Below are 23,441 nucleotides of genomic sequence, written 5' to 3'. Positions count from 1 at the left end.
CTCGGATCTCTGAAGGGAAGACATGCCTAAAAACTTGATCAGTTGTTTTGAAGAGGCAACAAAAAGAATGTCAATTATTGTTATTTGTATGGCTTTCCAGAGATATTTGGTAAAGTTCCTCATTAAGAAACATTCAGTTGGAGTCCACACTTTTGTGGGAGAGTTTTATTTCATTCAGTCAAACTCCATAAAACCCATACCCCACTATTCACCTTTTTTTTCTCAGAACTGATCTTACATATAACTTAATATTTTTAATCTATTAAATTCCACTGTTCACTGACTCCCCATATACTTATACAATCAATTTAAATCTAATTTACTCTTAATTAATATATCCATAATTTTCACATTTCTTTCGGTCTCAGCATTCCTTCAGGTCATATTAGATGATAACAGATTCCCCTTTTTCTTTTCAGATAAATCAATCTATAGTTAAAATAAAGCAAACAAAACAACGACAGATTATGTTCCCAAATCTTTCTTTGCAGATTGCAGCTCAGAGATTTCTTTTACTAGAATATCCATCAGTTTCTTAGAACTTGTCGCTTTCTTTGTAAAACAATAGGAGACTGCTGCTATCCACTCATTTCAATTTGCAGATCTCTCCATTCTCCATCACCTGCCTCAAAACTGCAATATCAACTATTCATCTGCTTTCAGACAGTGGCTCAGTGGATAGCACTGCTGCCTCACAGCAGCAGGGACCTGGGTTCAATTCCACCAATAGATGTTTATCTATGTGGTGTGGAGTTAGTACATTTTACTTGTGTCTGCGTGGGTTTTCTCCCACAGTCCATAGATGTGCAGGTTAGATGGATTAACCATTGGAAATCTATAAATTGGGTAGGATATTCTTTACAGGGTCAATGTGGACTTGATGGGCCAATGGCTTGTGTTCTCATGTAATGCACAATTATTTGCCAATAAACAATATTCTTATTTTCTGGGACAAACTATTTATGCATATGTTATCATAGAGCTAATTAATAAAAAGATATTCAAAGAGGTAGATGGAAAACCATAACCCTTTGTGCACCTGTACTGTTCCCCTGCCAACTGTTGCTAGGTACTTCGCATCCTGAGTCATAGCCATGGCACCAACTCCACCCTCTGGGTGACAATCAAATAGTGTTTGCACAGGTATACTGGAACGCAAAAGAGCAAATAGATAGTGATTACAAAATAGATATGTTCAACATTACAATTTACATAATTATGTACAACAGATCATCTCCCTTTATGATTATGCAAAAAACACATTTTTAGAAACAAATATTAGCTCAGTAACATGAAGTACATTAATACTAGAAATGGAACCTTTGGTGTACCCAGCATTATTATCAGGCAGCCCTCCGTCCCATAATTAGATACAAGGCTTTTGCTTTGCAGCTTTCAAAGGCACTTCGAATCATAGAGACGTACAGCATGGAAACAAACCCTTCAGTCTAACTCGTCCATGCTGACTAGATATCCTTTCCTAATCTAGTCCCCTTTGCCAGCTCTTGCTCCATATCCCTCTCAGCCCTTCCTATTCATATACCCATTCACCTGACTTTTAAATGCTGTAATTGTATCAGCCTCCACCACTTTCTCTGGCAGCTCATTCCATTAGCACACCACCCTCTGTGTGAAAGAATTGCCCCTTATGCCCCTTTTAAATCTTTCCCTTCTCACCCTAAACCTATGTCATCTAGTTCTGGATTCCCCAATCCTAGGGAAAAGAAATATCTTGTCTATTTACCTTATCCTGCCCCTCAAGATTTTAAGCTTTTATAAGGTGACCCTTCAGTCTCCAAAGCTCCAGGGAAGATAGCCCCAGCCTATTCAGCTTCTCCCTATATTTCAAACCCCCCAACCCTGGCAACATCCTTATAAATCTTTTCTGAACCCTTTCAAGTTTGACAACATTCTTCCAATCACACTTGCACAAACGCAAAAGAGACATGCCTCCATGAGATATTTTTCCACTTGTTACATCAGCTATTTGTGGCCTGACTGAAACTGCTAAGGTATGAGGAGTACTATTTTCAATCTAATTAGTCCTGGGCTATAGAAACGTGCTGACAAGGAACTAAACTGCCATTATCTAAATTAATTTCTCATTGGTCCTTATGATAACCCAGGAGAAAGAGAATAGTTGTCTGTGACAGACTTTAATTCTGATCACGACTTTGTAATGCCTGCCCCAACACAAAATTTATTTTCAACACTAATTAAGCATTTTGACTGATAAACTACCATATTTTTTATGTGGATTGAGGAAAATCAGGCTTTGGATATGTGTAGTACAAAACAGTCAAGTCATTCATCATGCTATCAATGACAGTGATAAATTTTCTGCTAAACTGACAAGCAGCTTTTGGAAGTTACAATGGATCACAAAATGATACATATGGACAGAAGTTGCGTGGTACTGCTATCTAATATTAGCAGTTCACTTAACTACTCATGATCATTTCTGTACCTAACAAAAACCTAATGTTTGCAGCACAATTTTTTTTAAAATATTGTCTTGAATACAAACTTCTGTATTCCCAGAGTCATCCATGGTACTACAAAGAGGTTAAATACACTTTAATGTAATGCCAGCAATCCCACTGCACTACCTGTTGAGGACCATCAACTTCCCAAATGCAGGAAGGAAATGTGGAAAGAGAATCGTCCTGAAATATTCTCAGACATCTTTTAACAATCTGATTAAGTACAGAATTATCAGAGGCTTGAGCATATGTTTCCTGTACACTTAAAGTAATGAAAAGGGAACAAAATAAAATATTTTAAATGAGTAATTTTAAACAACAAAGAAGTTTCCATATCACAGGGACAGATAGAATCAATTCAAGAATACTGACCATCATTCATTCGAACTTACCCTGAGAAAGTGTCCCAAACAATAACTAGACTCTCTGGACCTTGGTCTGCTGTTGCCACCCATCTCCTATTCCCACTCACAGCTATACATGATAGTGGACTACAGTGACCCTAAAGAGCAAATTTCATTTTGTTATACAAGAAATAAAAAAGAACATGCATATAAAATAAAAGTTTTAGCGTTTCTAAGCTACTCGGACATCTGATCTTTTTCGTTCCTTTATGAGATGCGGGTGTCTCCAGCAGGGCCAGATTCGATAATCCATCCCTAACCATCTGAGAACCAATTTCAGTGGGCAGTTAGGAGTCAATCACATTTCCATCGGCCAGGAATTGCATACAGTGAGTAAAGATGGCAGATTTTCTACCCATTACAGGACATTAGCAAACAAAGGGGTCTTATAACAATCATTTTCATTCCAGAATTACTTAATAATTGAAATTGAAATCCCTTGGCTGTCATAGTGTGTTTGAACTTGTCTCCAGATCATTAATCCAGTTATCTGGATTCATAGCCCATTAAGATAACTACTGTATCAATTATTATTAATGTTTAGTAATACATATCAAAATGTGGCACCCATTATCAATACGTATCTAAGCATTAAACTATTTATCTAAACTATTGCCACATCAATTATTTTTAAGATACTTTTATGATATGAAGTTGAGAGGGTAAATTAAAAATGTTTAGTTGTGAGGCACAAAGTCAAGGGAGAGATAATAAACAAATATTACTGTGGATTTTTAAAAACATTACAGCTTAATGAAAATTGAGTGTACTGGAGAAGAAACAACTAGCTACAGCAAAGGATCGTTTGAATATTTTCGCAAGATTGATGTTGGTTAAGTCAGTGTATGAAATTAGAAATTAGCCCAGGCTATTGAAAGAAGGTAAAGAAGACACAGCAGAGCTTCAGGCTGCATTTTATTTAAATCCTTTAAACATGTAAATAATCCTGCAATGTTGGCAAATATTCTAGATTATAAATTTGTAGCAGAAGGAAAAGAAGGACAAACTGGGTTACTACAGACCAACAGGTCTAAACAATGCCAGACATTACAGAGCTCGCACGGGGGAGGGGGGAACACAAAAATTTGAACAGAGCCCGTGGGTTAGACTCCTGAAGACTGTAAGCAATTCTCTCAGTGACAAGAAGGTAACAAAATGGAAAACTTGACTGTAAACTGCAAGGAGATAATTGGTATGCTTTATTGCCCACTTGCACATCATTTTACATTTAATTCAAAACAATTTAGCTTGACTTTCCCAGTTTGTTCCATGCCTTTGTAACCTGTCCAGTGAAAGCTGGTGTCTTATATGTGGTTTACTGTGGGCCCTTGATTGATTTTGGAAACTTCTGAGCGTAATATCTTGTTCAGCTGACCCTCTAATGGGATGAAGCCTCCAGCAGGAAATTCAGAACCCAGCAGGAGTGGGTTCAAAGTTCAAACTTCCAATGATTTGACTTGGTTTGATTTATTATTGTCACAGGTACCAAGATACAATGAAAGTGTTGTTTTGGATGTTGACCAGATAAGTTATACCTTACATAAGCACATCAGGGTAATAGAACAGAATGTAGAATATAGTGCTACAGCTAAAGAGAAGTTGCAGAGAAAGATCAATTCTATTCTAAGAGGTCCAATCATAAGTCTGATAACAGTGGGGAAGAAGCTGTTTGTAAATCTGTTGATACATGTTGTCAAACTTCTGTATCTTGTGCTTGACTGGGGTGGGAGGGGTCTTTGATAATGGTGGCTGCTTTCCTAAGGCAGTGGAAAATGTAGATGGAGTCAACGGATGGGAAGCTGGTTTCTGTGATGGACTGTGATGTGATCACAATTTTCTTGCAATTTCTTGGGCAGTGCAGTTGCCATAGTGAGCTGTGATGCATCCAGATAGGATATTTTCTCTGGAAAACTGAGGTCCAGAGGGGCCATACTTAGAATGACTTCATTGACTGAAGTCCCTATCTCAGCCTTGAATATATTTAACAGCCCAGCCTCTGCAGCTCCAAGAGAAGAAATTTCTATTTTAAACGGGCAACCCTGATTCTGAAATAATGCCCTCTGGTCCTGGACTTTCCCACCAGGAGAAATGACCTTTCCACATCAAACCTGTTAAATGCCATTAGAATCTAGTATATTTCAATAAGGTTGTCTCTCATTCTTCTAAACTCAAATGATTACAGCCTCAAGCTACTCAACCTCTCCTCATAAGACAGTCCCTCCACACCCAGCCTATGGGACCTTCACTGCACTGCTTCCAATGATCTTTTTTTTCCCATTCATTCATGCACCTTTATTAGTTTGCCACCTTGGGCCCATCCCAGTAAGCACCACAATGGTCGTACTAAACCCAGAAGCAGTTGGAAACAAACTGGTAGAATGAAGAATGAACATTTGGACAAGTATAGCTTGGTGTTATGGACCAGAGCAAACCCCCTCAAAATATATGAAGCAGATAACCTCGACCCTCATTCTTTCGCATTTTAAAGGTAAGTGTAAAGTGTTGCATTCCAGATGCAATTCGACTGATCAAGCTAGTTAACTTCAAGCAAAACACACTATTTTTTACACTACAGTTAAAATATAGAGAAAATAAAAATAAAAGAATTGGCTTAACTGTAACTCAATCAAAATGCTTAACAAAATAATATGTATGGTAACTACTGCTAAGCAACTGGTCAAATATAGAAACATTCCATAAACACACCCTTGGCAAAGGCAAAGCCAGTAAAATAGATTGTCTCACATACAATTCTAGAAGCAGGAAGAAATACACAGCTTTTAGCTGTAATGGAGAGAGGGATAAGAGCTTCCTCATCCAACTTCAAAACTCCCGCTACTGCAGAAAACTAAAACTAAAAATCCTGGTTCTGTGGGAACTTGTCGCCACCCATTCAGGATGCTTCTATTGTCCCAACTTTTAAAAAAACACCCAATGTCTCACAAGCTGTTAACTGCTGTTTGGTCTTAACCTTTATTCATTAAAAAAAATACCTTTTAAAGTCATAGTATTGGAACATTAATCAAGGCCAGTTAGCAGAATTTGTTACAGCTGACTCACTTTTGCCAAGTTTCAAAAGCTTTTGGAGAATTACAGTGAAACACACATTTACAGCTCAATAATAATCCAGTAGACCTGAGAGAGCTATACTGGTTTTATATTCTCCATGAACCTCTTCCCACCTTCGTCCAACCCCATCAAAACACTTGACCAAAAACAAAACCTACATCAAATATTACATACCTGTAAGAGGTGCTGACGAGTAATTGAGAAGTTATTTATGACTGCAGTGTGTGAAGAAGCATAAAGGATCAACCTCCGGTTATCAATATGTAGAGCATGCACTGGAGTGTCTCGATTTATTCCAAAAGACCACACTAAGTTCTGGGAAAAGAATACAAATCTCTTCTATGTATGTGAATGATGTATACTGTTAAGAATTAAACAATTGTGTAGTCACGGCAGTTAAAATAATGCTGAAATCACAATATGTAAATATCTATTAGAAATTCAGATATCTAAATATTCAACGCAAACATATATTCTCAGTTGCACATTTTCAAAATTACCTCAAGTAAAAATGCGTACCAAAGTAAGTGAATTTGAACTATTTTTCAATCTAATTTATTTGTTTATCAATGCTTAAGTAACGAGGTACAGATGTTAGGAAACTGAGATTGTGGTTAGCACAGTGCACCGGAATGCTAGCGTGAGATTACAACCAGCATCTCTCATCTGACAAGGTCACCAACTCTGATGGGCAATATCCAAAAACGAGTTCACATGCCTCCCAATAGCTTCTTAAAGAACAGTACTGACAACGTTTTGGAAAGAATTGTCACTTGTCTTAGTGCACGGCATGAAGGGAAAACGTAAAAGAGGAGAGAAAGGCATTCAATTTGTGAAAGAGAAAATCGGCAATATTTCTTGCTATTAGAATGTATTAATTTCAGAGCATGGCAATAACAAAATCATTTCTTACCAAAGAATTTTGTTTAATGTAGGATTTTTCTTCAAACACAGTGTCACAGACAGCAGTCTCAACCAACGATGCATCTGTTTCTCTGGAATCATCCGCCACACAGCTGCATAAATCACTTGCCAATACATTAGGTACACAAAATGCCAGATCAGGGCGTAACCTCGGTGGAGCTGAGAAAGTTCGGGTTTCCTCTGCTGCTTCATGACTAACAGTTCCTTGGCCATCCTTCATTAGGACAAGACAAAATTAAACATCCAAGTTCTGGTATTCTAAACAGGTGACCAGCTGTTAAACACCTTTATATAGCTGGTAATAAATGTTTGAAAATAATTACAAGCCAGACTCTACCTCCTGATATCATCAATATTAGTCAAAACAAAATCGGAGATTATTATTGACCAGATCACAATAGTAAATCATAACTCAAATTAATTTATCATTGCAAACAAACCATCGAATAAAACATTCCATATTATGATTAGATTAAATATTCAATGTTGCCTACTGACAACATTAATTGTTGCTCTGAATTAATCCAAATGCCTGTTCAACAGAGTGATCAAAGTTGTCTATTTTCGAGAGTACCTGGATGAGATACTGTTCCCAGAACAATGCAACTACACAAAATCCATCCCTGAACAATGTTTCCTCTGCATTTTCATTGTTTTGGGCCTGTTAAAACTCCTCTGAACATTACAATTTGCCACAGGTAGCTTATATTTTAATGTCACTGAAGCGACACGAAGTTCTGCAAGTTCTGTTCATTTTATTTTAATACTATTTTCCAGGTGGCTGCATGGCCCTTAGAGGAAATATTGTTCTCCACTTGCTGGTTCGTTCCACTGTCCAAACCTTACAGGTATCAATCCACCTTTCCTCTAGTAAGTCACATTATACTTCTAATTTCACACATTCCAAATTGTCTCCTTTTTTCACAGTTTCCGTTCTCCCCCAGTGTCACCTGTCACGTTGCACTGCTCCTCTGACTGGCCTTGGGAGTAAATCTTCTCTTATACATCCCAATCTGCCTCTGTTCATACTGTTCTCACTAATCTAATTCAACCTTTTCTTTTACAATACCAATCTCCCCGACCTTACACACACTTATTTTATCCCTGTTGACATGCAACTCACCTTTTCTCCTAATTTAAACTTGCTGCCACTTCCACTTATAGTTTCGGTTTTCGCCACTCTCACTCCACTTTTCACAGAAATTTAATATTCAGACCCACTCTTGGATCAAGTTTGCTTCTTGCTTAAAATGATTGAGGGGCATAGGCATTGTTGGCTAAGCCTTCACTCATTGCCCATCCATAGTTACTTTTGAAAAGGTGATAGTGAGCTGCTTTTTTTGGTCTGTGTGCTGATGCTATTCAAAAGACTGTATAAGGATTTTGATCCAGCAACAGTTGGATCAGTTTTTGTCCAATGTGTACAAGAGGGTTTCCTGACACAGTATGTCGAAGGGCCAACAAGAGGGGAGGCCACATTGGATCTGGTGCTTGGTAATCAACTAGGCCAGGTGTTTGATTTAGTTGTAGGGGAGCACTTTGGACAGAGTGACCATAATTCAGTTACGTTTAGTTTAGCAATGGAAAGGGATAGGTACGTGCCACAGGTCAAGAGTTATCGATGGGGCAAGGGCAATTATAATGCGATTAAACAAGCATTAGGATGCACAGAATGGGATAGCAAAATGCAGGGGATGCAGACAATGGAAATGTAGAGCTGGTTTAAGGAACAGATATTGCATATCCTTGATAGGTATGTCCCTGTCAGGCAGGGAGGAAATGATACGGTAAGGGAACCATGGTTTACGACAGAAATTGCATCTCTTGTTAAGCAGAAGAATGATGCTTATGTTTTGATGAGGCAAGATGGTTCAGATGAGGCGATGGAGAGTTACAGATCAGCTAGGAAGGATTTAAAGAGAGGATTAATAAGAGCAAAGAGAGGACACGAGCAGTCTTTAGCAAATAGAATAAAGGAGAACCCTAAAGCTTTCTATAGGTATGTGAGGAATAAAAGGATAACTAGGGTAGGAATAGGGGCAGTCAAAGACAGAAGTGGGTAGTTGAGTGTGGACCTTGTAGAGATCAGAGAGATGCTAAACGAACATTTCTCATTGGTTTTCACTCAGGAAAAGGAAAATATTGTAGAGGAGAAGAATGAGGTATGAGATATTAGACTAGAAAGGATCGAGGTTAGTTACAAACAGGTGTTATCAATTCTAGGAGGAGTGAAAGTAGACAAGTCCCCTGGGCTGGATGGGATTTATCTGAGGATTCTCTGGGAAGCTAGGGAGGAGATAGCAGAGCCTTTGGCTTTGACATTTGAGTCATCATTGTTTACAGGTTTAGTATCAGGATTGCAAATGTTGTGCCCTTGTTCAAGAAGGACAGTAGAGATGACCCAGGGAATTATATACCAGTGAGCCTTACTTCTGTTGTAGGAAAGGTTTTGGAAAGGATTATAAGAGACGAGATTTATAATCATCTAGCAAGCAACAATTTGATTTCAGGTAGTCAACATGGTTTCGTCAAGGGCAGGTTGTGTCTCACAAACCTCACTGAGTTTTTTGAGAAGGTGACCAAGCATGTGGATGAGGGTAGGACCGTTGACATGGTATACATGGACTTCAGTAAAGCTTTTGATAAGGTTCCACATGGTAGGCTGTTGGAGAAAATGCAGAGGCATGGGATTGAGGGTGATTTAGCAGTTTGGATTAGAAACTGGCTTTCGGAAAGAAGGTATCGAGTGGTGGTTGATGGAAAATATTCAGCCTGGAGTCCGGTTACTAATGGTGTGCCACAAGGATCTGTTTTGGGACAACTGCTGTTTGCCATTTTTATAAATGACTTAGACGAAGGCATACGTGGATAGATTAGTAAATTTGCAGATGACATTAAAGTCAGTGGAGTAGTGGACAATTTGCAAGAATGTTACAGGAGGACTTGGGCTGTAGACTGTAGAATTGGGCTGAGAGGTGGCAAATGGAGTTTAATGCAGCTAAATGTGAGGAGATGCACTTTGGGAAGAATAACAGGAAAGCAGAGTACTGGGTCAATGGAAAGATTCCTGGTAATGTGGATGTACAGAGGAATCTTGGGGTCCATGTACATAGATCCCTGAAAGTTGTCACCCACATTGATAGTGCTTTCAAGAAGGCATACGGTGTCTTAGGTTTCATTGGTAGAGGGATTGAGTTCTGGAGCCACAATATCATGCTGCAATTATACAAAATGCTAGTGCAGCCACACTTGGAAATTTTGTGAACAGTTCTGGTTGCCATATTTCAGGAAGGATGTGGAAGCATTGGAAAAGGTGCAGAGGAGATTTACCAGGACGTTGCCTGATCTGGAGGGAAGGTCTTAAGAGGAAAGGCTGAGATCTTAGGTCTGTTCTCATTGGAAAGAAGAAGGCTAAGAGGGGATTTGACAGAGACATGCAAGATGATCAGAGGATTAGATAGGGTAGACAGTGGAAGTCTTTTTTCTAGGATGATGATGTTAGCTTGTACGAGGGGGCATAACTACAAATTGAGGGGTGATAGATTTATACAGATGTCAGAGGCAGGTTTTTTTACTCAGAGAGTGGTAAGGGCGTGGAATGCCCTACCTGCTAATGTAGTCAACTGAGGCACATTAGGGAGAATCAAACAATCCTTGGATAAGCACATGGATGATGATGGGATAGTGTAGGGGGAACGAGCTGAGAATAGTTCACTGGTCGGCGCAACATTGAGGGCCGAAGGGCCTGTTCTGTGCTGTATTGTTCCATGTTCTATGTTCTAAAAGTGAAAGTATGGCAGAATAATTCCAAGTCAGGTTTGTGGAGGGGAACATGCAGATTGTGGCATTCCCATGTATCTGATGCTTTGTCCTTCTGGTGGTAGAGGTCACAGATTTGGAAGGTGCTGTCTAAGGAACTGTGGTGCGTTGCTGTAGTGCAACTTGAATAGTCAGTGGTACGCACTATTACCAATGGGGATGGAGGAGATAATGTTAAAGCCACAGTATTTATAAGTCAGGGTCTAGATTAGAGTGGTGCTAGAAAAGCATAGCAGGTCAGGCAGTATCCGAGGAGCAGGAAAATCGACTATTTGGGCAAAAGCCCTTCATCAGGAATTCAGGAAGTCAGGCCCAACTCAGTTAGATTTGTTGGTTTTTGTGGACAGGACAAACCTGCGTAATTTTCATATTGCCAGATAGATCTAATTGTTGTAAGTGCTCTGGAACAGGTTGGCTAGGCATGTCTAGTCTAGTCTGCAGAACAAATTTTCTGTTGCTTTACCAGAATGTTGTCAGGGCCCAGAGCCTTTGCAGTATCCTGTGCCTTCAGCCACTTCTTGACATCTTGTGGAGTGTATCGAAATGGCTGAAGACTGGCATCAGTGATGGCATGGACCTCTGGAGGAGGCCGAGATAAATTATCCACTCAACACTCTGGCTGAACAACTGCCTCTGATTCATGTTAAGCACTGGTGTCCTGGGATCCCCTACTACCAAAAAAGAAGCCTCCCCCTCCAGTGAGATAACCAATTGTCCATCACCTGTCACAACTGGATGTAGCAGGACCTGATCCAGTGGCTGTGGAATTGCTTAGCTCTGTCTATTGCATGCTGCTTACAATCTTTAGTGTGCGAACAGTCTGAATGACAACTTGACTAAGCTGACATCTCTTTTTAAGAGCTGTGTGGTGCTGCATTTCACATGCTCTCCTGCACTCTTCATTCATGGAGAGTATCCTCATGTGACAGTCGGTAAAAACAGACATTTCTGAATAGTGTTATTTATAAATGATGCATGAATCACTTTAAAATTGTACCATCACATTGATGTTAATTATATACATGCTTGGTTTGCATTGTAGTGTGTATGTGTCACTACCATGTGCAAACTACACCTTCCATCCTGTCCAGAAATCCATCTGGAACATACATTTGCCTTGTTGTTCAAGCTCTAATCTGCAGAACCTGTTACCTTGTACTAGCCCCAGTCCTGTGCTGAGAAGTCAGCATGCTATGATGAGTTGTTAAACTGATTGAAAATGAGAAATATATAATACTTCTAGTGATTTCAATATAAATTTACTTAGTCCATCAAATTAAACACATTTAATTTACGATTAACCTGGAAATTTCTATTCTATTGCACAAATAGGTTATCACAAGTTAGGTTAAATACTATACTGATACAGAATGAGATGCTTGCTTGATTTTCCACATTTCATGCATCTAATGAAAAATATAAAACAGAACATCCAACAGCTACATTGCAGAAAAACATCTTGTGTTTTCATTGCAACTTACGTCAGTCTTTAAATAGCTATCTTTGTTTTTGCATTAATACAACAATAGATCTGAACATAAACGAGTGGTTATGGCAATACATTTATCTGCATCCATGGGAACAGAAGTACATAGAGTATAGCAGTGCTTTGTCTAGTTACTGTAACTATACTGCAATATTTTCCTGATTGTTACAAATTCATGCATACTAATGCAACTTCTTTCTGCTGAAAAATGCTTAATTATGATTTCAAACAAATCAGCAAATAACAGTATAGGGAGAGTATAGAACAATGGAAACAGCTTTGGTTTGCTTTGGCAAAGAGATGGCATTAATGCAAAGAATGGAAGTACTTCAATGCTGTAAATATAAATAATTTAGGGTGACTTTGAATCTGAAACCTCCAATAAACAGGCTAACAGTATTAATTCCAAATTTCAGAAAACCATCTAAATGATTATACACTTTGAAGTTACACAAATCAGCAAAATCACAGCTCCAGAAATGCACAGTCAAACATAACATGAATTATTGACATGCATATCTTTCTGTTGGTGGGGTAGAAGCTCTAAACAGTTTTAAAACTTAAAGAAAACTATGCAAACTTGAAATAAATTAAGAGTATCTACCTGTTCAATATCTTGAGAAGTTGAGGTGCTATCCATTTTTGAACGGCTTCCAGGAGCAGATGGTCTCTGAGCGCTGGTTGAGCTTGCAACTGAAGGTTTTACATCCACCGGAACCATTTGTTTTTCGACTTTCATTTGTTCTTCGATATCACTGTCATGTTTCTTCTCTTCAGCTGGATGGGTTTCACTGTCAGCTGATGGAAATAATGACTGATCTGCTGCACTGACTGTTTCTCGACCTTCAGGAACCACTTCACCCTGCAGGTCAGTACTCTGACTGGCTTGGTTTACCGGACTTTCACTTATGGTCACCTCATTTGTAGCTGGTTGTCCTGTGTCTTCAGGAATTGAAGTACTGTCTTTCTCTTCAGCATTTTCAGTTTCAGAAAAAAAATTAATTTTACGTGAACTTGAACTCAATGATCTATTTCCTTCATTCTGATCAAACTGGTCTCCAACATTCTCCAGTAATTCTTGTGGAGCTTCAGAATGTTTCTCTGCATCTCTACCTGACACATCTTCAGTCAGATCTTGCTCACTTTCAGTCATGTTCAAGCACTAAATTTGCAAAAAAAAAAGCTTCATTAAATAGTCCACAGTTCCTAAATAATAAGCCTTCTATCTTAACTCTGTCATCAAAGACAATGAAATTCAAGAGGATGAGAAAAAGACCAAAACTGCAGCCCAGGTGTGGAGATGCATCAGTGAAAATATCATGAATGAGAAATAAGTCTGAAATAGCTGAAAATGTGTTGCTGGTTAAAGCACAGCAGGTTAGGCAGCATCCAAGGAACAGGAAATTCGACGTTTCGGGCCAGAGCCCTTCATCAGGAATGAGGAGAGGGTGCCAGGCAGGCTAAGATAAAAGATAGGGAGGAGGGACTTGGGGGAGGGGCGATGGAGATGTGATAGGTGGAAGGAGGTCAAGGTGAGGGTGATAGGCTGGAGTGGGGTGGGGCAGAGTGGTCAGGATGAAGATTGCAGGTTAGGAGGGCGGTCCTGTGTTGAGGGAACCGACTCAGACAAGGTGGGGGGAGGGGAAATGAGGAAACTGGAGAAATCTGAGTTCATTCCTTGTGGTTGGAGGGTTCCCAGGCGGAAGATGAGGCGCTCGTCCTCCAGCCGTCGTGTTGTTATGTTCTGCCGATGGACGAGTCCAAGGACCTGCATGTCCTCGGTGGAGTGGGAGGGAGAGTTAAAGTGTTGAGCCACGGGGTGGTTGGGTTGGTTGGTCCGGGCGTCCCAGAGGTGTTCTCTGAAGCGTTCCGCAAGTAAGCGGCCCGTCTCCCCAATGGTAAGAGGCCAGCACGGGGTGTCCAGGTGGATGGGGTGTGTTGGAGGCGGGGGAAGGGGTCATCAGAGGGTGGGCAGCGGATGCAATAGATGATGTGTGTGGAGGTGCAGGTGAACTTGTGGCGGATATGGAAGGATACCTTGGAACCTTGGAGGGAAGTGAGGGAGGAGGTGTGGGCACAAGTTTTACATTTCCTGCGGTTGCAGGGGAAGTTGCCGGGAGTGGAGGTTGGGTTGGTGGGGGGTGTGGACCTGACGAGGGAGTCACGAAGGGAGTGGTCTTTGCGGAACGCTGATAGGGGAGGGGAGGGAAATATATCCCTGGTGGTGGGGTCCGTTTGGAGGTGGCGGAAATGACGGCGGATGATACACTGTATGCAGAGGTTGGTGGGGTGGTAGGTGAGAACCAGTGGGGTTCTGTCTTGGTGGCGGTTGGAGGAGCGGGGCTCAAGGGCAGAGGAGGCGGGAAGTGGAGGAGATGCGGTGGAGGGCATCGTCGATCACGTCTGGGGGGAATCTGCGGTCCTTGAAGAAGGAGGCCATCTGGGCTGTGTGGTGTTGGAACTGGTCCTCCTGGGAGCAGATGCGGCGGAGACGAAGGAATTGGGAATATGGGATGGAGTTTTTACAGGGGGCAGGGTGGGAGGAGGTGTAGTCCAGGTAGCTGTGGGAGTCAGTCGGTTTATAGTAGATGTCTGTGTTGAGTCAGTTGCCCGAGATAGAAATGGAAAGGTCTAGGAAGGGGAGAGAGGAGTCTGAGACAGTCCAGGTGAATTTGAGGTCGGGATGGAAGGTGTTGGTAAAGTTGATGAACTGTTCAACCTCCTCGTGGGAGAACGAGGCAGCGCCGATACAGTCATCGATGTAGCTGAGGAAAAGGTGGGGGTGGTGCCAGTGTAGTTGCGGAAGATGGACTGTTCCACATATCCTACGAAGAGACAGGCATAGCTGGGGCCCATGCGGGTGCCCATGGCAACTCCTTTAGTTTGGAGGAAGTGGGAGGATTGAAAAGAGAAGTTATTCAGCGTGAGGACCAGTTCAGTCAGTCGAAGGAGGGTGTCAGTGGAAGGGTACTGGTTGGTGCGGCAGGAAAGGAAGAAGCGGAGGGCTTTGAGTCCTTCGTGATGGGGGATGGAGGTGTACAGGGACTGGATGTCCATCGTGAAGATGAGGCATTGGGGACCGGGGAAGCGAAAATCATGGAGGAGGTGGAGGGCGTGGGTGGTGTCCCAAACGTAGGTGGGGAGTTCTTGGACTAAAGGGGACAGAACCGTGTCGAGGTACGCGGAGATAAGTTCGGTGGGGCAGGAGCAGGCTGAGACAATGGATCGGCCGGGGCATTCAGGTTTGTGGATTTTGGGCAGGAGGTAGAAACGGGCGGTGCGGGGTTGTGGGACTATGAGGTTGGAGGCGGTGGATGGGAGATCCCCTGAGGTGATGAGGTTATGGATGGTCTGGGAGATGATAGTTTGGTGGTGGGAGGTGGGGTCATGGTCAAGGGGGCAATAGGAGGAGGCGTCCGCGAGCTGGCGTTTGGCCTCAGCGGTATAAAGGTCGGTGCGCCAAACTACTACCGCGCCTCCCTTGTCTGCCGGTTTGATGGTGAGGTTGGGGTTGGAGCGGAGGGAGTGGAGGGCTGCACGTTCGGAGGGTGAGAGGTTGGAGTGGGTGAGAGGGGTGGACAGGTTGAGTCGGTTGATGTCGCGGCGGCAGTTGGCTATAAATAGATCGAGGGCGGGTAAGAGGCCAGCACGGGGTGTCCAGGTGGATGGGGTGTGTTGGAGGCGGGGGAAGGGGTCATCAGAGGGTGGGCGGGAGTCTTGGATGTAAAAGTAGGCACGGAGGCGAAGGCGGCAGAAGAATTGTTCAATATCTCGCCGTGTGTTGAACTCATTAATCCGAGGGCGTAGGGGAATGAAGGTGAGGCCTCTGCTGAGGACTGATCTTTCATCCTCAGAGAGGGGGAGATCTGGAGGGATGGTGAAGATCCGGCAAGGTTGGGAGCTAGGACCTGGTGTGGGACTGGAGCTGGGGGTGGGGGTGGGGGCACCTTCCCCTGCAACCGCAAGAAATGTACCCGGCACCTTCCCCTGCAACCGCAGGAAATGTACACCAGGGATATATTTCCCTCCCCTCCCCTATCAGCGTTCCGCAAAGACCACTCCCTTCGTGACTCCCTCGTCAGGTCCACACCCCCCACCAACCCAACATCCACTCCCGGCACCTTCCCCTGCAACCGCAGGAAATGCAAAACTTGCGCCCACACCTCCTCCCTCACTTCCCTCCAAGGCCCCAAGGGATCCTTCCTTTTCTGCCACAAGTTCACCTGCACCTCCACACACATCATCTATTGCATCCGCTGCACCCGATGTGGCCTCCTCTACATTGGGGAGACGGGCCGCCTACTTGCGGAACGCTTCAGAGAACACCTCTGGGACGCCCGGACCAACCAACCCAACCACCCCGTGGCTCAACACTTTAACTCTCCCTCCCACTCCACCGAGGACATGCAGGTCCTTGGACTCGTCCATCGGCAGAACATAACAACACGACGGCTGGAGGACGAGCGCCTCATCTTATGCCTGGGAACCCTCCAACCACAAGGAATGAACTCAGATTTCTCCAGTTTTCTCATTTCCCCTCACCCCACCTTGTCTCAGTTGGTTCCCTCAACACAGCACCTCATTCCTGATGAAGGGCTCTGGCCCGAAACGTTGAATTTCCTGTTCCTTGGATGCTGCCTAACCTGCTGTGCTTTAACCAGCAACACATTTTCAGCTCTGATCTCCAGCATCTGCAGACCTCACTTTTTACTATAAGTCTGAAATAGTCAATTAAGAAGAATTATAGAGGGAGAGAGACATAGGGTTATTGGGAAGGGGGTGCTACAGGCCAGCACCATTAGGAGATCAAGGCATCTAAGAACATAGAGTCATAAAGTCATAGAACTGTACAGCATGGAAACAGATACTTTAGTCTGACTTGTCCAGGCCGACCAGATATCCTAAATTGATCTAGTCCCATTTGCTAGCACCCAGCCCATATCCCTCCAAACCCTTCACATGCCTTTTAAATGTTGTAATTGTACCAATCTCCATCACTTCCTCTGGCAGCTCATTCCATGCACTCATCACCCTCTGGGTGAAAAAGTTGCTTCTTAGGTCCCTTTTAAATCTTTCCCTTCTCGTCTTAAACCTATGCCCTCTAGTTTTGGACACCCACCTCACCCCCCCCCAGGGAAAAGACCTTAACTATTCACCCTATCCATGCACCTCATGATCTTATAAACCTCTATAACATCATTCCTCAGCCTTTGACTTCTGGGGAAAATAGCCCCAGCCGATTCAGTTTCTCCCAGTAGCTAAAACCCTCCAACCCTGGCAACATCCTTGGAAATCTTTTCTCCCTTTTAAGTTCCACAACATTCTTCCAATAGAAGGGAAACCAGAATTGCACGCCTTATTCCAAAAGTAGCCTAACCAATGTTGTGTACAACCGCAGCATGACCTCCCAACTCCTACACTCAATGCACTGACCAATAAAGGCAAGCTTACCAAATGCCTTCTTCACCACCCTGTCTACCTACAACTCCACTTTCAAGGAACCAATGAACCTGAACAGGTTTTATGAATTCTGAAATGACAAAGCAGAGATGAGGTCTTTTAGAATTTGTATCTTTTCGCGACCTTTTCCTCACTGCCCTACAAATTTTTCCTCTTTAACTATTTATCCAATTCCCTTTTAAAGATGTTCATTGTATCTGCTTCAAACATCTTTTGTAAAGAGTACAGTCTGGATCATAATGTGTTGCTCCATAAATTATTTTGTTCTGATGTTGTCTCAACTTTTGTTTTCAATTTCTGACTCTATGAACAGCTTGATTAGAAAAATTGATGAAATAAAGAAACCTTTTAAAAAATAAAGTGGACCAACAGGCTGCCTTGTGGTGAAGTGGTAGAGTCCCTACCCCTAGACTACAAGAGCTGGGTTCAAGCCCCACCTGCTCCAAAGGTGTGCAATAAAATCTCTGAACAGCGTGATTAAGGAAAATAGGTCAAATTTAAAAATAAAGCAGACTCAGGGATAAGTCTACAGAACAGCTTGTCCTGCACTACGACTAGCTTATGTCGGCCACAAGTAAAGGCTCTACTTTGGTGTTCAACAATAAATAACTTTCCTTTTCAGTCAGGCTTCCTGAGTTATTACAGATCAACTCTGCCAAATCTCCTCTTCGGCTCCATTGCTCTAAAACACTAGTTTCTTCAGTTTTGATCCATAGTTAAGGCTTTCCATCTGTGCTACTATTTGTGCATCTCCTCTGAACCCTCTCTAAGATTTTGACAGCTTTTTGAAAGTATGGTGTCCAGAAATGGCCACACTAAGTCAGTTGGGGTTTCAGCTGATCATTCATAATGGTATAATTAAGTTTTGGGTCTGAGGGGTTGCATGTTAGGATAATAAAAGAAGTTGCTATAAAGATAGTGGGGGCACTGGTAGTAGTTTCCCAAGAATCATTAGATTCTGGAAAAGTTCCAGAAGATTACAAAATTGTCAATGTCAAGTAGGGAAAGAGACATTACTGAACACCAATTGGCTACACAGCCACCTGGGAAAATCTTAAGAGTTGGCTAGAAAGGATGTCATAGCAGAGCATTTAGAAATAGATAAAATACTCAAGTAGATTCAGCATGGTTTCATGAAAGGGATATCATGTCTGACAAATCTATTAAAATTCTTTGAGGAGGCACCAGGTAGGATAGATAAAGGGGAACCAGCCATTGGAATATATTTGAATTTCTAGGTGTTCGATAATGTACTGCACTTTTGGCAACTTAATAAGTTAAGAGCCCAGGATGTTGTGTGCAGTATATTAGCATGGATAGAATACTGGCTAACAAATGGGATGGCAACCTGTAAGTAGAGGAATCAGAGCTGGGGCCACAATTAGTTATATGTATTAATAACTTGGATGATGGAAGTGAATGTACTGTAGTCAAGTTTGTGAATAACACAAAAAAAGGTGGGAAGGCAAGAGGATATTTAAAAGAGTTTACAGAGGGATATAGGCAGGTCAAATGAATGGTCAAGAACTTGGCAAACTGAATATAAAGTGGAAAAATGAGGACTATTCCCCCTTGTCTGGACTGAGGCCCGCTGACAACCTCAGACAGCTTCTTGGCTTTGTGTCTGCACTAAATTATACAAGAGAGTTGTAATATGACCCTGGTATCTCTGAATAAGGGGGAAATGCGCAAAAAGGCAAGGCAAGGCTAGGGTTGATATTCCTCATGAAGGGCTTTTGCCCGAAACGTCGATTTTACTGCTCCTCGGATGCTGCCTGAACTGCTGTGCTCTTCCAGCATCACTAATCCAGAATCTGATTTCTAGCATCTGTAGTCATTGTTTTTACCTGGGGTTGATAATGTTCAGGGAGGTTCAGAGAGAGTGAGCACAATGAGAGCAAGTGGAAAGCCTTGACAGCCTAATCCCGTTCATGAGCTGAGTCCATGTCCCTGAGCAGACAGTGTCTTACTGCAGCATTCCAGGGATAGTTACTAGTGCAGCCTGAGGTGCATCATGGTAATGCAGAAATATCCTGTAAATGGATCAGACATGTGCCATGTGGGTTTAAAGGCTGGCACATGTCGAATGCCTAGGTCCGGGGTGGGTATGAGGTACATATAACTCCTGCCTGTGAGAATGCCTGATGCTGGTGTGAAGTATCCAAAATCAAGGTTCTTTGAAGCAAGTGGTGAGATGAATATGCCAAGAACTTACTCTGGATTCTGTGTTGAATTTTCCCTACGGCTAGTTTTTATAGCAACTTTGGTAATATCGCAACCTGGGGTATGTTGGACCGTTAACAAGGCATTTGACTAACAATAATGAATGTCAGTTGTAACTCACTGCTGCCTGGCAAGAAACATCCAAAACCACTTGAGAAAAACATTCAAGATGCAGTGAAATGATCTCAACATCAAGATGAGGCTCATCAAACATCTTGCCCAATTCCACCATTCATCTCAGCACAATCCAGTTCATTCGGAGCCTGGTAAGATTTCACCAATATGATTCTTAAGAGGTTTGACAGCGTTGACCCTGAGAGGTTGTTTCCCCTTGTGGGAGGGTACAGAACCACAAATCATAATCTCAAAATATGGGGTCACTCAGTCAAAACAAAGATGGGGAGGAATTTCCTCTCTCAAAGGGCAGTGAATCTCTGGAAGTCTTTACCACAAAGGGCTATAGAAGCTGGGTTGTTAGGTATAATAGAGACTGAGACGGACAGATTTTTAATTAATTTTAAGCAAAGGTCAAGGCAGGAAAGTGCATTTGAGGATTATCAGATCTGCTATGATCTCATTGAATCGTAGAACTGATGCAATGGGCTGAATAACACACTTCTGCTCCTACTTTCTATGCTTTTACAAACTAATGGTTTAACGTAATGTCTTCAGTTAGTTCTAAAGAAGGGTCACTGCAGCTGAAATGTTAACTCTGATCTCCCTCCCCAGATGCTGTCAGACATGCTGAGATTTTTCAGTAATTTTTGTTTTTGTTTCAGATTTCCAGCATCCGCAGTTCGTTTGGTTTTTTGTCTTCAGTTTGTAGTCCATTCCACTCTGAATAATGGCAAGGATACTTTAAAACCCTGGTCATCCAGGATCTATGATAATGCCATTTCCAGCACTTGACCTGTACGCTGTGGTGTTTCAAGTGCTAGTTTAAATACATCTTAAATGTCCTGAGACCTCCTGAATCTTTTAGGCAGTAATTTTCAGACACGCACAACCTTCTGGGTGAAAATTATGCTTCTTAAATTCCCTCAAAAACTTCTGTGCCTTACACTAAAACTGTGTCCCCGGTTAGTGACCCCTCTACTAAGGGTAAAGGTTTATCCCTATCTCCTCTGCCTACGGCCTCTTCCTTAATTAGTTCCCCCTCAGTCTTCTCTGCTCTAAGGAAAATAACCGTTAGCAATTCTCTCTGCATAGCTGAATTGCTCCAGCCCAGGCAACATCCTGGTGAATCTCTTCCTTCTCTCCTGCAATCACATTCCTTCCTATAGTTTGGCAACCAGAACTGCATACTGTACTCCAGCAGTGATCTAACATTCAATATAATTTCAACACAACCTCCTTACTCTTGTATTGAATGCCTTGACAAATAAAGATATATACTTCTTAAGCACCTTATCTACCTACCCTGCTGCCTTGAACATGCACAGGCACATGGGTCTCTGTGAACCAATTTACTTCTCAGGTCCTTGTTAATCCTGAAACGCATCATCTCATTATTTTCAGGATTAAATTCCATTTGTCACTCTTCACCCCATCTATAATGTCTTCTCGAGGACAGCCATCTCACCCTGTTGCCAATTGAGGCCTGAAGTGAGCCTATTAATGCCCACTTAATGCCCTCATCCTCATTAACGGCAGTCACAGGGCCCTTTTGTGGGGCCATGGTAGTGTCCCTAATTCTGGCACTGGAGGACCAGTTTTAAGCTCCCCCCCCAGCCCTCACCCCACTCCAGCGGCGTGTAATAACATCTCTGAACAGGTTGATGAGAAAAGATCGACAACCACAAGTTGGGTTTCCAGCTGCTTGGATTAAGTGTTTCTAACATTTTCCATATTCGCAACAACCTCTCCGACAACTGCACTCAACAAATCCTAACCATAAGAAACTAGCTGTTAAATTTGAATATCAATTAAAATATCATTGGAATATACTTATTTTTATATTCAATTTGCAGTCTGCCTCTCCAGAGATTAAAGTCTCAGAAGTACATCCCTGCTTTTACATTCTAGTCCTCTCAAGATGAATGACAACATCGTATTTGCCTTCCTAACCACCAATTCAACCTGCAATTTAACCTGCAGAGAAACCTGGACTAGGACTCCCAAATCCCTTTGTACTCCAGATTTCTGAATTTTCTCCCCATTTAGAAAATATTCCATGTCTGTATTCTTCTTACCGAAGTGCATGAACTTCACACTTTCCCAATCTGTCACTTCTTTGCCTACTCTCTTACCTGTCCAAATCTTTTTTGCAGCCTCCTGCTGCCTCAGTGCTAGCTGTCCCTCCACCTATCTTTGTATCATCTGCAAACTTTGCCAGAAGTTCTCAGTTCTTTCATCCAGATCATTAATGCATAAAAAGTGAAAAGTTGTGGTCCCAACAATGACCCGTGTGGAACACTACTAGTCACTGACTGCCACCCTGAGAAAGACCCTTCTTTTTATCCCCACTCACTGCTTTCTGCCAGACAGCCAATCTTCTATCCATGCTTGCACCTTGCCTCGAACACCATGGGCCCTCATCTTATTCAGCAGCCTCCTATGCGGCACCTTCTAAAGTCCAGGTAGGTAACAGCCATTGGCTCTCCCTGGGCTGACCTGCTAGTTACCTCTTAAAAGAATTTGAACAGATTTGTCAGGCATGACCTCCCCTTGATGAAACCATGCTCTATTTTCCTGTGCACTTGCATAGATTCAGAAATCTCATCTTTCGCAATGGATTCCAAAAACTTACCAACGGCCGAGGTCAGGTTAATCGGCCTGCAATTTCCCATCTTTTGCCTTACTCCTTTCTGAAACAGGCGAGTTACATTAGCGATTTTCCAGTCCTCTGGGACCCCCCCTGACTCCAGTGATTCCTGAAACATCATCACTAATACCTCCGTCATCTCCTTCAGCCATCTCCTTCAGCACTTTGGGGTGTAGTCCATCTGATGCAGGTGATTTATTAATCTTCAGACCTTTCCGTTTTTCCAGCACCTTCTCCTAGGTGATGGCCACCATACTCACCTCTGCCCCATCCCAATGCTTTTGAATTTTTGGGATGTTACTTGTGTCTTTTACTGTGAAGACTGACTCAAAGTACCTGTCCAATTCCTCCTCCATTTCTCTGTTCCCCATTACTATTTCCCCAGCATCATTTTTCAGCTGTCCAATATCCACTTTTGACATTTATATATCTGCATATATATTGCAAGAATTTCTTTTATATTACTGGCTAGCTTACCCTCATACTTAAATCTTCTCCCTTATTTCTTTTTAAATTGTCCTCTGTTGATCTTTGTACGCTTTCCAACCTCCTGGTTTCCCACTGTCCTTCACCACATTACAGGGGGACCACAATTATCCGATCGAGATTAGATTAGATTAGATTCCCTACAGTGTGGAAACAGGCCCTTCGACCCAATTAGTCCACACTGACCCTTCTTAGAGTAACCCACCCAGACCCATTTCCCCTGACTAATGCATGGGCTAGCATTATTTCGTTTGGATAATTGATTATTTGGTTAATCGGTTAGATGCCTTTCCTCTGGGGCTTGGAGTTTTAAAAGTCTGCTC

General features: G+C 42.4%; 1 protein-coding gene across 1 annotated transcript in view; it reads right to left on the bottom strand.

Moving 5' to 3' along the window:
* cfap251 (cilia and flagella associated protein 251) overlaps window positions 1–23,054 on the bottom strand; it is an 83,774-nt gene extending 60,720 nt beyond the window's left edge. The window contains exons 1-6 of the mRNA XM_060844143.1: window positions 22,893–23,054; window positions 12,790–13,347; window positions 6,870–7,094; window positions 6,131–6,271; window positions 2,876–2,985; window positions 1,040–1,148 (exon numbers count right to left, since the gene is read on the bottom strand). Coding sequence (XP_060700126.1) covers window positions 1,040–1,148; window positions 2,876–2,985; window positions 6,131–6,271; window positions 6,870–7,094; window positions 12,790–13,347; window positions 22,893–23,054 — 1,305 coding nt within the window. The remainder of the gene's footprint in view (window positions 1–1,039; window positions 1,149–2,875; window positions 2,986–6,130; window positions 6,272–6,869; window positions 7,095–12,789; window positions 13,348–22,892) is intronic.
* Between the last annotated feature and the right edge of the window lie 387 nt (window positions 23,055–23,441).

The sequence above is a fragment of the Hemiscyllium ocellatum genome, chromosome 24 (genome assembly GCF_020745735.1).
Source record: "Hemiscyllium ocellatum isolate sHemOce1 chromosome 24, sHemOce1.pat.X.cur, whole genome shotgun sequence".
Taxonomy (NCBI): Eukaryota; Metazoa; Chordata; class Chondrichthyes; order Orectolobiformes; family Hemiscylliidae; genus Hemiscyllium; species Hemiscyllium ocellatum.
This window is presented reverse-complemented; position numbering and strand designations above follow the sequence as displayed.